The sequence below is a fragment of the Schistocerca nitens genome, chromosome 5 (assembly GCF_023898315.1).
Source record: "Schistocerca nitens isolate TAMUIC-IGC-003100 chromosome 5, iqSchNite1.1, whole genome shotgun sequence".
NCBI classification, from domain to species: Eukaryota; Metazoa; Arthropoda; class Insecta; order Orthoptera; family Acrididae; genus Schistocerca; species Schistocerca nitens.
The window spans coordinates 675,973,973-675,988,226 of NC_064618.1; the positions used below are offsets into that span (position 1 = coordinate 675,973,973).

Genomic DNA, 14,254 nt, shown 5'->3' on the forward strand with positions numbered 1-14,254 from the left:
GAAAGAACTAAAGAATTAACAAAAAACGAAATGAAATATACATAAAAGTCATGAATGTGTAAGAGGAACTCTGTACAGAATAGAAATAGTATGGCAAGATTATGGTTCTGTTTTTGATCTGGTTTTGTTAATGTGTTTCCTGTGTTTCCCCGAATGACACCAGGGTCTCACGTGTGATACTTTCCTTAATCCTTGTAAAAATATGGGACCGTTCCACTGAGAAACCTCACTTATGACTGCAACCAGCTTGAATGTAGATTACGACCGTCGTTGTCAGCTCCAGTAGCATTTCTATACGCATGCGTCCTCTTCATAATATTGTGATATTGGCCGACGTAACGGGCATTATTGCAAGTGCTTTCCGTCATGGTCACGTATTTGCTGAAAAATGCGTCAGCTTGATGAAGGTAACGTTGGTCAGTACCACAACAGCACGACTCGGTAAGCTCGAGGAATAAGTGTTATTGGAATCATCTTCAGCTCTTTCATTGGTTACACCCGACGTCGTAATTTCATTCTTCGGCGAGACAGTCGGTGGGCGATATTACGCATCTAGCAAATACTGGGTATAATGTACGGCTCTTGATGGCATAACTTAATTACTTTAATATTTACCTAGCTGACTTCTTAAAGATGAGTGAAGCCCATTCCACGTCGTTCTGGTTCAAATGCTTAAAATGGCTCTAAGCTCTATGGGACTTAACATCCGAGGTCATCAGTCCCCTAAACTTAGAACTACTTAAACCTAGCTAACCTAAGGACATCACACACATCTATGCACGAGGCAGGATTCGAACCTGCGACCGTAACAGCAGCGTGGTTCCGGACTGAAGCGCCTAGAACCACTCGGTCACAGCTATAGGAAAAATATACTTCAACCACAATAAAACTGATGTATCATAACACCAGTATCGTTTTATTGTAATTATATTGTAATGAAGGTCAGATATACGACGGCGTGATAAAATGTAGTGTTTCCGAATTTTTAAGTGAAAACTCTTAAAGCTTTTTAAATAAAACACACTTTATTACCATACTTAATATAATGAATATTAAGTGACAAATACTACCTTCACACAAAAGAAACGAGACTAATATGTCAGACATAAGTTTCAAGTACCAGCAGTTGACTCTAGACGTAAAAAGTAACGTATTGGGTTTCGAAAGGCTAAGAGCTCTATTATTTTGGATTTCACTGTTGGCGATAAAACTCTGTAAATAATAACAGGCCGGCCGGTGTGGCCGTGCGGTTCTAGGCGCTGCAGTCTGGAACCGCGCTACCGCTACGGTGCAGGTTCCAATCCTGCCTCGGGCATGGATGTGTGTGATGTCCTTAGGTTAGTTAGGTTTAAGTAGTTCTAAGTTCTAGGGGACTGATGACCTCAGATGTTAAGTCCCATAGTGCTCAGAGCCATTTGAACCATTTGAAATATTAACAAACGTAAAATACCTAAAGTGTAATTACCTCAGTGTCCAAAAAACTGATGAAAGACTGCCATGAATCGCAATAACCCCAAAGCAAAGTAATTCACGCACAAAAGAAGTTGCCAGGAAAACAGCCGTTCGAGAGATTCCTGAGTATTGTTCCACTCTGAGGAATAGACAGAGACGAACGGTGGATGTTGTCACGGAATGGTTTATTAAGCGCGAGAGCGTTGCGGAGGGTTGCAACAAACTAATCCAAGACGCAGACGCCACAAGAGAGTTTTGCACCACGGCGAAGCTTATTCCTGAAACTCCGGGAGCTTACGTTGCAACTAGAGTCAGGAAAACATATCTTCCTCCCATGTATGTCTCGAGAATGAATAAACCACTTAAGATTACATGTTATGTTTTATCGGTATCGACTTACAGTTGTGCAATAACCCCAGAAAATATCCAGAAACAAATTCCAAGTTTTGTCAGAGGGGTTTGGGCTCATCGGTTTCCAAAACTTAAAGAATACATTCGAGGATTTCACTTTGATAATGATGAAGCTGTTGGCTGTTAGCCCATGAATCATGGAGCTTACTGGCGATGGGGTGGCTTGCGTGTCTCGCCGATACGGTTAGCTACATCATAGGTGCAACCACAAAGCACGGGTGTATGTTGAGAGGTTCGTTTTGAGTAGTGTAATAATGGATGATAAGTATTGCTCAACAGAAATCAGAAAAATAATTGTAACGGCAAAAGAAGGATTCAAGAGCATACAGAAATTACTTTGTGGACCACTAAACAAAGATCTGAGGAAAAGACTTGCCAAATGTCACATCTCGAGCGAGGCACTGTATGGTGCAGCGACCTGGAAATTGAGGAAGGAAGATGAAAGAAGATTGGAGGCACTAGAGATGTGGATACGGAGAAGAATGTAAAAAGTGAAATGGGGAGACCGAGTAAGGAATGAAGAAGTATTAAGAAGAGTTGAAGAAGAAAGAAACATGCTGAAAGTCATCAGAAAGCGACAACAAAACTGGATTGGACATTGTTTCAGGAGGCACTGTTTATTGAAGGAAGGAATAGAAGGAATGGCGGTGGGAAAAAAGGGAAGAGGAAAAAGAAGATATCAGATGCTGAACAGTATCAAATGAGGCTAATATTCAGAAATGAAAAGACTGGCTATGTACAGACAAAAGTGGAAGAGGCTTAACCCATGACAAGACCTGCCGTAAGGCAGAATACCATACTACTACTACTACTACTACTACTACTACTACTACATTCGAATTGTCCGCAGCTCGTGGTCGTGCGGTAGCGTTCTCGCTTCCCACGCCCGGGTTCCCGGGTTCGATTCCCGGCGGGGTCAGGGATTTTCTCTGCCTCGTGATGACTGGGTGTTGTGTGCTGTCCTTAGGTTAATTAGGTTTAAGTAGTTCTAAGTTCTAGGGGACTGATGACCATAGAAGTTAAGTCCCATAGTGCTCAGAGCCATTTGAACCATTTGAACATTCGAATTTAGGGAGGGAGTGGGGGGTTGGAACTACTTATGAAGATGTCGTGATAAGGATAATTAGAACTGGCGTTCTACAGGTCGGACCGTGGAATATTAGAGACCTTAATCGGGCATGTGGGTAAGAAAGTTCAGAAAGGCAAATGAGCAGGTTGAAGTTAAATGTAGTGGGAATTAGTAAAGTTCGGTGGCAGAAGGAACAGGACTTTGGTCAGGTGATTACGGAGTTATAAATACAGAGTTACACAGGGGTAATGCAGGAGTGAGTGTAATAATGAATAAGGAAATAGGAATGTGGGTAAGCTACTATGAACAGCATATTGAACGCATTATCTTAGCCAAGATAGACACTTACCACAGTATTACAAGTTTATTTGCCAACTACCTCCGCAAATGATAAAGAGATGGAAGAAATGAATGATGGGATGAAAGAAATTATTCAGACATGAAAATTTAATTGCAATGAGGGACTGGGATTCGATAGTAGGAAAATTAAGAGAAGGAAAATTAGTAGGTGAATATGGATTAGGGGAAAGAAATGAAAGAGGAAGCCGCCTCCTATAATTTTGCACAGACACTAGTTTAATCATAGTTAACTCTAGGTTAAAGAATCATGAACGTAGTTCGTATAAATGGAAGAGACCTAGAGACACCGTAAGGTTTCAGATTGATTATATAACGGTAAGACGGAGATTTCGGAACCAGATTTCAAATTGTAATAGATTTACAGGGGCAGATGCGGACTGTGTCAACAATGTATTGATTGTAAACTGGAGATTGAAACAGAAAAAATTGCAAAAAAGTAGGAAATTAAGGAAATGGGACCTGGATAAGCTGAAAGAACCGGAGGTTGTTGAGAGTTTCAGAGGCAACGTTGGGCAAAGGTTGACTAGAACCGGGGAAAGGAATAAAGTAGAAGACGAATAGGTAGCTTTGAGAGGTGAAACAGTGAAGGCAGCAGAGGATCAAATAGATAAAAAGACAAGGCCTAGTAGAAATCCTGGTATAAAACAATAAGTTTTGAATTTAATTGATGAAAGGAGAAAATATAAAAATGGATCAAATGAAGAGGGCGAAAGAGAATACAAACATCTAAAAAATGAGATTGATAAAAAGCGCGACATGGTTAAGCAGGAGTGTCTAGAGGACAAATGTAAGTATTTAGAAGCATATTTCATTAGGGGCAAACAGATACCGCCTACAGGAAAAGTAAAGAGAATTTTTCTGAAAAGAGAAATACCTGAATGAATATAAAGATCTCAGACGGCAAACCAGTACTTAGCAAAGAAGGGAAAGCTGAAAGGTGGAGAGAGTATATAGGAGGTCTGTTCAAGGGAGATGAACTTGAAGGTAATTTTATAGAAACGGAAGAGGACGTAGACGAAGGTGAGATGTAAGATATGATACTGCCCTTGTAGTCAGAACTACTGATAGCCTTGGGGCAGTCAGCCATGACAGAATTCTTGCACCTGGAGTGTAAGATGTATGAGACAGACGAAATACCCTCAGACTTCAAGAAGAATGTAACAATTCCGATTTCAAAGAAAGCAGTGGCTGACAAGTAAAAAGTTACCAAAATATGAGTTTAATAAGGCATCGTTGCAAAATACTTGCCAATTCTTTACAGAGGATTGAAAAAACTGATAGAAGCCGACTGGACAGCAAAATAACTGATGATGTGAAGTAGAGAGGATATAATATGTAGACCGGTAATGGCAAGAAAAGCGTTTCTGAAGAAGAGAAAGTTGTTAACATCGAGTATAGATTTAAGTATCAGGAAGTCTTTTTTGAAAGTATTTGTATGGAGTGTGGCCATGTATGGAAGTGAAACATGAACGACAAATAGTTTAGACAAGGAGAGAATAGGAGCTTTTGAATTGCGGCGCTACGGAAGAATGTTGAAGATTATATGGGTAGATCATGCAACTAATGAGGAAGTACTGAATAGAACTGGGGAGACAAAAACTCTGTGGCAGAACGTGACTAAAGAGAGGGATCTGTTGGTAGCACACATCCTGAGGCATCAAGGGATCATCATTTTAGGTAATGAAGGGGAGCGCGGTGGATAAGAACCGTACAGGGAGACCAAGAGCTGAATACGCTAAGCAGATTCAGAAGAATGTAGGTTGCAGCAGTTACTCGTAGATGAAGAGGCTTGCACGGGATAGAGTAGCATGGAGAGCTGCATCAAACCAGTCTTTGGACTGAAGATCACGACAAGAACATTCTTCACATTGCAGTTTCAGCATATTTGTACAGATGTCATACGTAGCATTATATGTGACTGTGTCGTCGCTGATTTAATCATCGATTAATTTATTTTATCACAGTAAAGTTAATTGATATACCAATTGCACGGATTTCCACTACATCCGTTCCACTCGCAGCATTATTCCAGGATACCTTATGAAAAATTATCTGGTTGTAGTATTTGGAAATCATTGGCAGGTGGGAAATTATAGTAAGATCAGTTGGACATAATGAGCAGTGTATGGGAAAGAGCTCATACGATAAATGCCTGTGTTTCTTTTCCATATCGTTTATACCGCCTAGTAAGCGGCCCGATTTTTTACAATTTCTCCGCCTCTTTAGCTCAGTAGTCAGTATGTCCGGCTACTGTGCGGAGGACCTGGCTTCGATTCCTGGTACTGCCAGTGATTTTTCCTTGGTGGGATGACTGGAACAGGTAGCACTCAGCCTCGTGATCCTAGCTGAGGAACTAAATGAGCAAAAAGTGGCGAATCCGGCGTCGAGAAAGCCCACAACGGTCTGGAGAGCGGCTTGCTGAACCAACGCCCCTCCATACCGCATTCAGTGATCCCATTGACCCCATAACAGGGCGGTCGGTCGGTCGGTCCCGAATGGCCTACTAGGGCCAGAACGCGGAACTTTGTTTGCTTTCTTTTTATTTGTATTAGGCTTTTGTGCCTCAACCGGTAAAAATGGATCTCTTCGGGATCGATACTGGTGTCCGTCTGTTTGTCTGACTGTTCAAAACCCTTTTTATCAGAAACAGGTGTGTAATAGCAAGCTGAATTTTGTCGCATATTAAGGTTACGGTCCCTTGGCGACGTAAAAAAGTTGATATATACACAGGGTGAGTCACCTAACGTTACCGTTGGATATATTTCGTAAACCACATCAAATACTGACGAACCGATTCCACAAACCGAACGTGAGGAGAGGGGCTAATGTAATTGGTTAATACAAACCATAAAAAAATGCACGGAAGTATGTTTTTTAACACAAACCTACGTTTTTTTTTAAATGGAACCCCGTTAGTTTTGTTAGCACATCTGAACATATAAACAAATACGTAATCAGTGCCGTTTGTTGAATTGTAAAATGTTAATTACATCCGGAGATATTGTAACCTAAAGTTGACGCTTGAGTACCACTCCTCCGCTGTTCGATCGTGTGTATCGGAGAGCACTGCAACATACATCGCGTTTCTACAGAATGATCTGCCAACGTTGCTCGAAAATGTCCCACTGGAAACGCGTCGACGTATGTGGTATCAGCATGATGGTGCACCTGCACATTCCGCAATTAACACTAGGCTGACCCTTGACAGGATGTTCGACGGGCGTTTCATAGGACGTGGAGGATGCATAAATTGGCCAGCCCGTTCTCCTGATCTTACACCTCTGGACTTCTTTCTGTTGGGTACGTTGAAGGAGAATGTGTACCGTGATGTGCCTACAACCCCAGAGGATATGAAACAACGTATTGTGGCAGCCTGTGGCGACATTACACCAGATGTACTGCGGCGTGTAAGACATTCATTACGCCAGAGATTGCAATTGTGTGCAGCAAATGATGGCCACCACATTGAACATCTATTGGCCTGACATGTCAGGACACATTCTATTCCACTCCGTAATTGAAAACGGAAACGGAAACCACGTGTGTACGTGTACCTCACCCCTCATGGTAATGTACATGTGCGTCAGTGAAAAAAAACAATAAAAAGTTGTTAGCATGTGGACGTAATGTGCTGTTCCAGTCTCTTCTGTACCTAAGGTCCATCACCGTTCCCTTTGGATCCCTACGTAATTTGGTGCTCTCCGATACACACGATCGAACAGCGGAGGAGTGGTACTCAAGCGTCAACTTTAGGTTACAATATCTCCGGATGTAATTAACATTTTACAATTCAACAAACGGCACTGATTACGTATTTGTTTATATGTTCAGATGTGCTAACAAAACTAACGGGGTTCCATTTAAAAAAACGTAGGTTTGTGTTAAAAAACGTACTTCCGTTCCTTTTTTTATTGTTTGTATTAACCAATTACATTAGCCCCTCTCCTCACGTTCGGTTTGTGGAATCGGTTCGTCAGTATTTGATGTGGTTTACGAAATATATCCAGCGGTAACGTTAGGTGACTCACCCTCAGCAACCGTAATAATCACAATGTCACAAATTTCCAGCCAACCGGTTGCAAATACAATTAAAATTCTTTAACTAGTTTTCAACGCCAACTAGGGCCGCCTTCTTCAGAAGAAACTGTTACCTTACATGTGGTTAAAAGGATATTTGAGCGACATCGCTCTAGTCAAAACATTAAAACCACAATTAAAACATTTTACACGTGAATACATAACAGGTATAATCAAAATTTTAAAACAATATGAAAATATGCCACTAAGGACACTGCAGTGGTATAGGACAAGAATAAGTAACAGCAATATCTATTTCTTACTTAACTAAGTGTCTGCATGCCCTTCTTGGCGCCACATTCGTCAAGGTAACCAAGGGAGAGAAGTCCTGTGTGTCGTTCGTAAATCGTGCAATCTCTGCTCTGTGTGTTGTTGGATTTTATATTTTTGGGGGTTGCATTATCTCAGGCGAATATGAATCGCTTAAAAACAACACTTCGACTGCCCAGTATGTGATACGTTTATCGTTCATATCTTGAAAGCTAACAGCCGGCCGAAGTGGCCGTGCGGTTTAAGGCGCTGCAGTCTGGAACCGCAAGACCGCTACGGTCGCAGGTTCGAATCCTGCCTCGGGCATGGATGTTTGTGATGTCCTTAGGTTAGTTAGGTTTAACTAGTTCTAAGTTCTAGGGGACTAATAACCTCAGCAGTTGAGTCCCATAGTGCTCAGAGCCATTTGAACCATTTTGAAAGCTAACACGCTGCGCGTTATGCTACAGGGGCATGTGTTTTAAGATAAAGGCCTATAAAAGTAAAGTCCAGTTATGTCAAGTGATGCTGGAGGACTTAGACTGGGAAACGAAACTGTCAGGAATTTCACCAGTTGGGCAGCAAAATGAGGACGACGGCACTATTGAGTACGATACAAAATGTCATAACGGATGCTGTCCCCCAGTGACTCGTGTTCCGGTTTTGCGTCAGTGTTGCGGTACACTGTTGCAGACGAAGGCGTCGTCGTCGTCGTGCCGCAACCCGTGGGAGCGGCTGCCGGACGAGGCGGTGGTGCGCATCTTCTCGTGGCTGGACGCGGTCGAGCTGAGCGCATGCGCGCGCGTCTGCCGCCGCTTCAACGTGCTCGCGTGGCAGCCGCAGCTGTGGCGCGTCGTGCGCCTGCGCGGCGACCGCGTCTGCGCCGACAAGGCGCTGCGGGCAGTCCTCCGCAGGTACGTACTCCACTCTCTCTACGTGCGCCGCGTCCATCCGCTGTCGTGTGCCGACGACATCACCTTCCTCGCCCTCCACCAAATTCGAGAAGCTTCTCCCTCCAGATCTACCTCAATAACCTCACCTACTTGTATAACCTCTGCTATCTCGTAATCAGTCATGTCAAAACCCAGACGACACTCACAGGACCTAAGTCCCGCAGCTTTCCTCTTCCTGACTTCTGCCCCACTTGTATCAATAACCACCCAATCCGTGTTACTAACATTCTCAAATGTTGTTGACTTACTCGAGATCGGAAACTACCACTGCGCCCCAGCAATCAAAAATCCACAATAGACTAAAGTTACGAGGGACCTACAATAAAAAAAAAGCACTCCGTCTTCAGGCCACGAGTGGCCTACCGGGACCATCCGACCGCCGTCTCATCCCCAGTGGAAGGTGCGTATAGGAGGGGCGTGGGGTCAGCACACCGGTCTCCCAGTCGTAAGATGGTATTCTTGACCGAAGCCGCTGCTACTCGGTCGAGTAGCTCCTCAATTGGCATCACGAGGCTGAGCGCACCCCGAAAAATAGCAATAGCGCATGGCAGCCTGAATGGTCATCCATCTAAGTGCCGACCACGCCCGACAGAGCTTAACTTCGGTGGTCTCACGGGAACCGGTGTATCCACTGCGGCCATGCCGTTGCACGTTCAATAAATAATGGAACTTTTTTTTTCTCTGACAGTTTCGGTTGAAAACATGCAGAATATGTTGTGGGACATCTTGCAGTATTCCTGCTTCATCACCTATGGTTTCATGAAGTTTCGATTGGTGGCGGCGATACACGAAGCCTTTATTGACACATTCCTGGGGTTAGATACATCATATGATCACACTGACAGAACCACAGGCACATAGACACAGGCAAAAGAGCATGCACAATGTCGGCACTAGTGCAGTGTATATCCACCTTTCGCAGCAATGCAGGCTGCTATTCTCCCATGGAGACGATCGTAGAGATGCTGGATGTAGTCCTGTGGAACGGCTTGCCATGCAATTTCCACCTGGCGCCTCAGTTGGACCAGCGTTCGTGCCGGACGTGCAGACCGCGTGAGACGACGCTTCATCCAGTCCCAAACATGCTCAATGGGGGACAGATCCGGAGATCTTGCTGGCCAGGGTAGTTGACTTACACCTTCTAGAGCACGTTGGGTGGCACGGGATACATGCGGACGTGCATTGTCCTGTTGGAACAGCAAGTTCCCTTGCCGGTCTAGGAATGGTAGAACGATGGGTTCGATGACGGTTTGGATGTACCGTGCACTATTCAGTGTCCCCTCGACGATCACCAGTGGTATACGGCCAGTGTAGGAGATCGCTCCCCACACCATGATGCCGGGTGTTGGCCCTGTGTGCCTCGGTCGTATGCAGTCCTGATTGTGGCGCTCACCTGCACGGCACCAAGGCAGAAGCGACTCTCATCGCTGAAGGCGACACGTCTCCATTCGTCCCTCCATTCACGCCTGTCGCGACACCACTGGAGGCGGGCTGCACGATGTTGGGACGTGAGCGGAAGACGGCCTAACGGTGTGCGGGACCGTAGCCCAGCTTCATGGAGACGGTTGCGAATGGTCCTCGCCGATAGCCCAGGAGCAACAGTGTCCCTAATTTGCTGGGAAGTGGCGGTGCGGTCCCCTACGGCACTGCGTAGGATTCTACGGTCTTGGCGTGCATCCGTGCGTCGCTGCGGTCCGGTCCCAGGTCGACGGGCACGTGCACCTTCCGCCGACCACTGGCGACAACATCGATGTACTGTGGAGACCTCACGCCCCACGTGTTGAGCAATTCGGCGGTACGTCCACCCGGCCTCCCGCATGCCCACTATACGCCCTCGCTCAAAGTCCGTCAACTGCACATACGGTTCACGTCCACGCTGTCGCGGCATGCTACCAGTGTTGAAGACTGCGATGGAGCTCCGTATGCCACGGCAAACTGGCTGACACTGACGGCGGCGGTGCACAAATGCTGCGCAGCTAGCGCCATTCGACGGCCAACACCGCGGTTCCTGGTGTGTCCGCTGTGCCGTGCGTGTGATCATTGCTTGTACAGCCCTCTCGCAGTGTCCGGAGCAAGTATGGTGGGTCTGACACACCGGTGTCAATGTGTTCTTTTTTCTATTTCCAGGAGTGTATGAGTGCCCACTGCGTTCCTCGCCCCCTAACACAAGACTATAAGGATCAACGAAGGATCACATGTGCGGAATTGCTTGCGCGTTCTGAGGCTGACGGTGACAATTTTTCGTCGAATATCGTCAAAGGCGATTTCCGTGTGTTTGGCCCAATTAAGGATGCACCCCACGGGAACCAGTACGTGGATGATGGGGAGGTTATTGTTGCACAAGACGTTGGCTCCAACGTCGACGCCGGCCGAAGTGGCCGCGCGGTTCTGGCGCTGCAGTCTGGAACCGCGAGACCGCTACGGTCGCAGGTTCGAATCCTGCCTCGGGCATGGATGTTTGTGATGTCCTTAGGTTAGTTAGGTTTAACTAGTTCTAAGTTCTAGGGGACTAATGACCTCAGCAGTTGAGTCCCATAGTGCTCAGCGCCATTTGAACCATTTGAACCAACGTCGACCAGTAGAGTGCTACCATGCAACCATGAAGGGTCTCCAAGTAACGTGACATAAGGCCGTCGCTCTGATTTTGCAACCAAAAGAGTGGGGAATAATATGGTGTATTGGAATCCAGAGAAAACCAACCTGCTTTTAGAAAAAAAAAAATGTTGCATTACTTGCTGGACGCCCCTCGTACAACATTAACGGACCATAGATGAGGATTTCGTCCTTAGACAATGCTCTACACCCATGAAAACCTTATTGGATCCATTCTCAGCTTTGCCACCTTAGCCGGGAGCTCTACTTCCCCAAAACTTTGGCATTCCTGACACGTACTAGAATGCCATGCATTCCATCTCACCCTTAATATCCATCTTCCTTTTCTAGTACCACTTGATTCCTCGATCATCTTCGCAAATACTACACATTCTGCAACTTCGCAGATCAAAACCTCCCTAATCTTCTCCAATCAAGGGCTGCTAATGTGCCCATACCATCTCAATCTCCTTTCATCTTCACACCCACCGCACCTATCCCTGCCAATATCAACTGGCTCCCACTAGCTCCCAAAAATCTTCTACCATCTCTTCGCCTTCATTTATACATCCCACTTTCCAACCCAACGTCATTTCCCCATTCCTAGCCACAGAAAACCAGCCCCCATTCCCCCCAGTCCAATGTGGAGCAAAACATATTCGCATTCTTTCAAACTCCATTGGTAGATACTTCCAAACAGTGAAATCTGTATAATTGCAGACTTTCTCACTAGTCGTCCACACTGTATAAGAACTAAATCCCCATTACAAAATTTCGCTGTGCACAAAGCAGTATACTAACACCGCGCCTTTATCTCATGTATACTGTCGACGTCCCAAAAAGAACGCCACGTGCATACCTATTCTAATACGCCGGAGACATTGTCCTCCTTGCAGTCCTTCCTACCCTCCTTTCACGCCAACTATCCATCCATCTCTATCTGGAAAACATAATATCCTGGTTAATCGTATGGTACCATCAATCCAGCGAAAACTAAGCAATAATCATAGGGAAAATTACCCAAGCAAGCATTTAATCCCAGGAACCTTTACGCCATAATTAACAACCATCAAATCCACAAATCTTAAATACTAAATTACACTGGATTAGCTCGATGAAAAACTAACTTGAAATCTTGAGCAACTAAGCACCAAAGGACACGTGAGACTAAACGTACTAACTGGCTGAAACTACAGGGTACCCTAATTTTTTTTTTTTTTTTGTCATCAGTCTACTGACTGGTTTGATGCGGCCCGCCACGAATTCCTTTCTTCTGCCAACCTCTTCATCTCAGAGTAGCACTTGCAACCTACGTCCTCTATTATTTGCTTGACGTATTCCAACCTCTGTCTTCCTCTACAGTTCTTGCCCTCTACAGCTCCCTCTAGTACCATGGAAGTCATACCCTCATGTCTTAGCAGATGTCCTATCATCCTGTCCCTTCTCCTTATCAGTGTTTTCCACATATTCCTTTCCTCTCCGATTCTGCGTAGAACCTCCTCATTCCTTACCTTATCAGTCCACCTAATTTTCAACATTCGTCTATAGCACCACATCTCAAATGCTTCGATTCTCTTCTGTTCCGGTTTTCCCACAGTCCATGTTTCACTACCATACAATGCTGTACTCCAGACGTACATCCTCAGAAATTTCTTCCTCAAATTAAGGCCGATATTTGATATTAGTAGACTTCTCTTGGCCAGAAATGCCTTTTTTGCCATAGCGAGTCTGCTTTTGATGTCCTCCTTGCTCCGTCCTTCATTGGTTATTTTACTGTCTAGGTAGCAGAATTCCTTAACTTCATTGACGTCGTGACCATCAATCCTGATGTTAAGTTTCTCGCTGTTCCCATTTCTACTACTTCTCATTACCTTCGTCTTTCTCCGATTTACTCTCAAACCATACTGTGTACTCATTAGACTGTTCATTCCGTTCAGCAGATCATTTAATTCTTCTTCACTTTCACTCAGGATAGCAATGTCATCAGCGAATCGTATCATTGATATCCTTTCACCTTGTATTTTAATTCCACTCCTGAACCTTTCTCTTATTTCCATCATTGCTTCCTCGATGTACAGATTGAAGAGTAGGGGCGAAAGGCTACAGCCTTGTCTTACACCCTTCTTAATACGAGCACTTCGTTCTTGATCGTCCACTCGTATTATTCCCTCTTGGTTGTTGTACATATTGTATATGACCCTATAGCTTACCCCTACTTTTTCAGAATCTCGAACAGCTTGCACCATTTTATATTGTCGAACGCTTTTTCCAGGTCGACAAATCCAATGAAAGTGTCTTGATTTTTCTTTAGCCTTGTTTCCATTACTAGCCGTAACGTCAGAATTGCCTCTCTCGTCCCTTTACTTTTCCTAAAGCCAAACTGATCGTCACCTAGCGCATTCTCAATTTTCTTTTCCATTCTTCTGTACATTATTCTTGTAAGCAGCTTCGATGCAGGAGCTGTTAAGCTGATTGTGCGATTTTAGAAATTCTGATGGAATCTTATCCATCCCTTCTGCCTTATTTGACCGTAAGTCCTCCAAAGCTCTTTTAAATTCCGATTCTAATACTGGATCCCCTATCTCTTCTAAATCGACTCCTGTTTCTTCTTCTATCACATCAGACAAATCTTCACCCTCATAGAGGCTTTCAATGTAGTCTTTCCACCTATCTGCTCTCTCCTCTGCATTTAACAGTGGAATTCCCGTTGCACTCTTAATGTTACCACCGTTGCTTTTAATGTCACCAAAGGTTGTTTTGACTTTCCTGTATGCTGAGTCTGTCCTTCCGACAATCATATCTTTTTCGATGTCTTCACATTTTTCCTGCAGCCATGTCTTCTTAGCTTCCCTGCACTTCCTATTTATTTCATGCCTCAGCGACTTGTATTTCTGTATTCCTGATTTTCCCGGAACATGTTTGTACTTCCTCCTTTCATCAGTCAGCTGAAGTATTTCTTCTGTTACCCATGGTTTCTTCGCAGCTACCTTCTTTGTACCTATGTTTTCCTTCCCAACTTCTGTGATGGCCCTTTTTAGAGATGTCCATTCCTCTTCAACTGTACTGCCTACTGCGCTAATCCTTATTGCTG

The 14,254-nt window shown here is 44.7% G+C and overlaps 1 protein-coding gene across 1 annotated transcript in view; it reads left to right on the forward strand.

Annotated features, from left to right (window-relative positions):
* The window catches only part of LOC126260650 (F-box/LRR-repeat protein 7-like), a gene marked incomplete at its 5' end in the record, with an annotated part of 240,820 nt that overhangs the window by 20,152 nt on the left and 206,414 nt on the right, over positions 1-14,254 (forward strand). Inside the window, one exon of the mRNA XM_049957987.1 lies at positions 8,312-8,532. Within this exon, the coding sequence (XP_049813944.1) occupies positions 8,312-8,532 (221 nt within the window). The remainder of the gene's footprint in view (positions 1-8,311; positions 8,533-14,254) is intronic.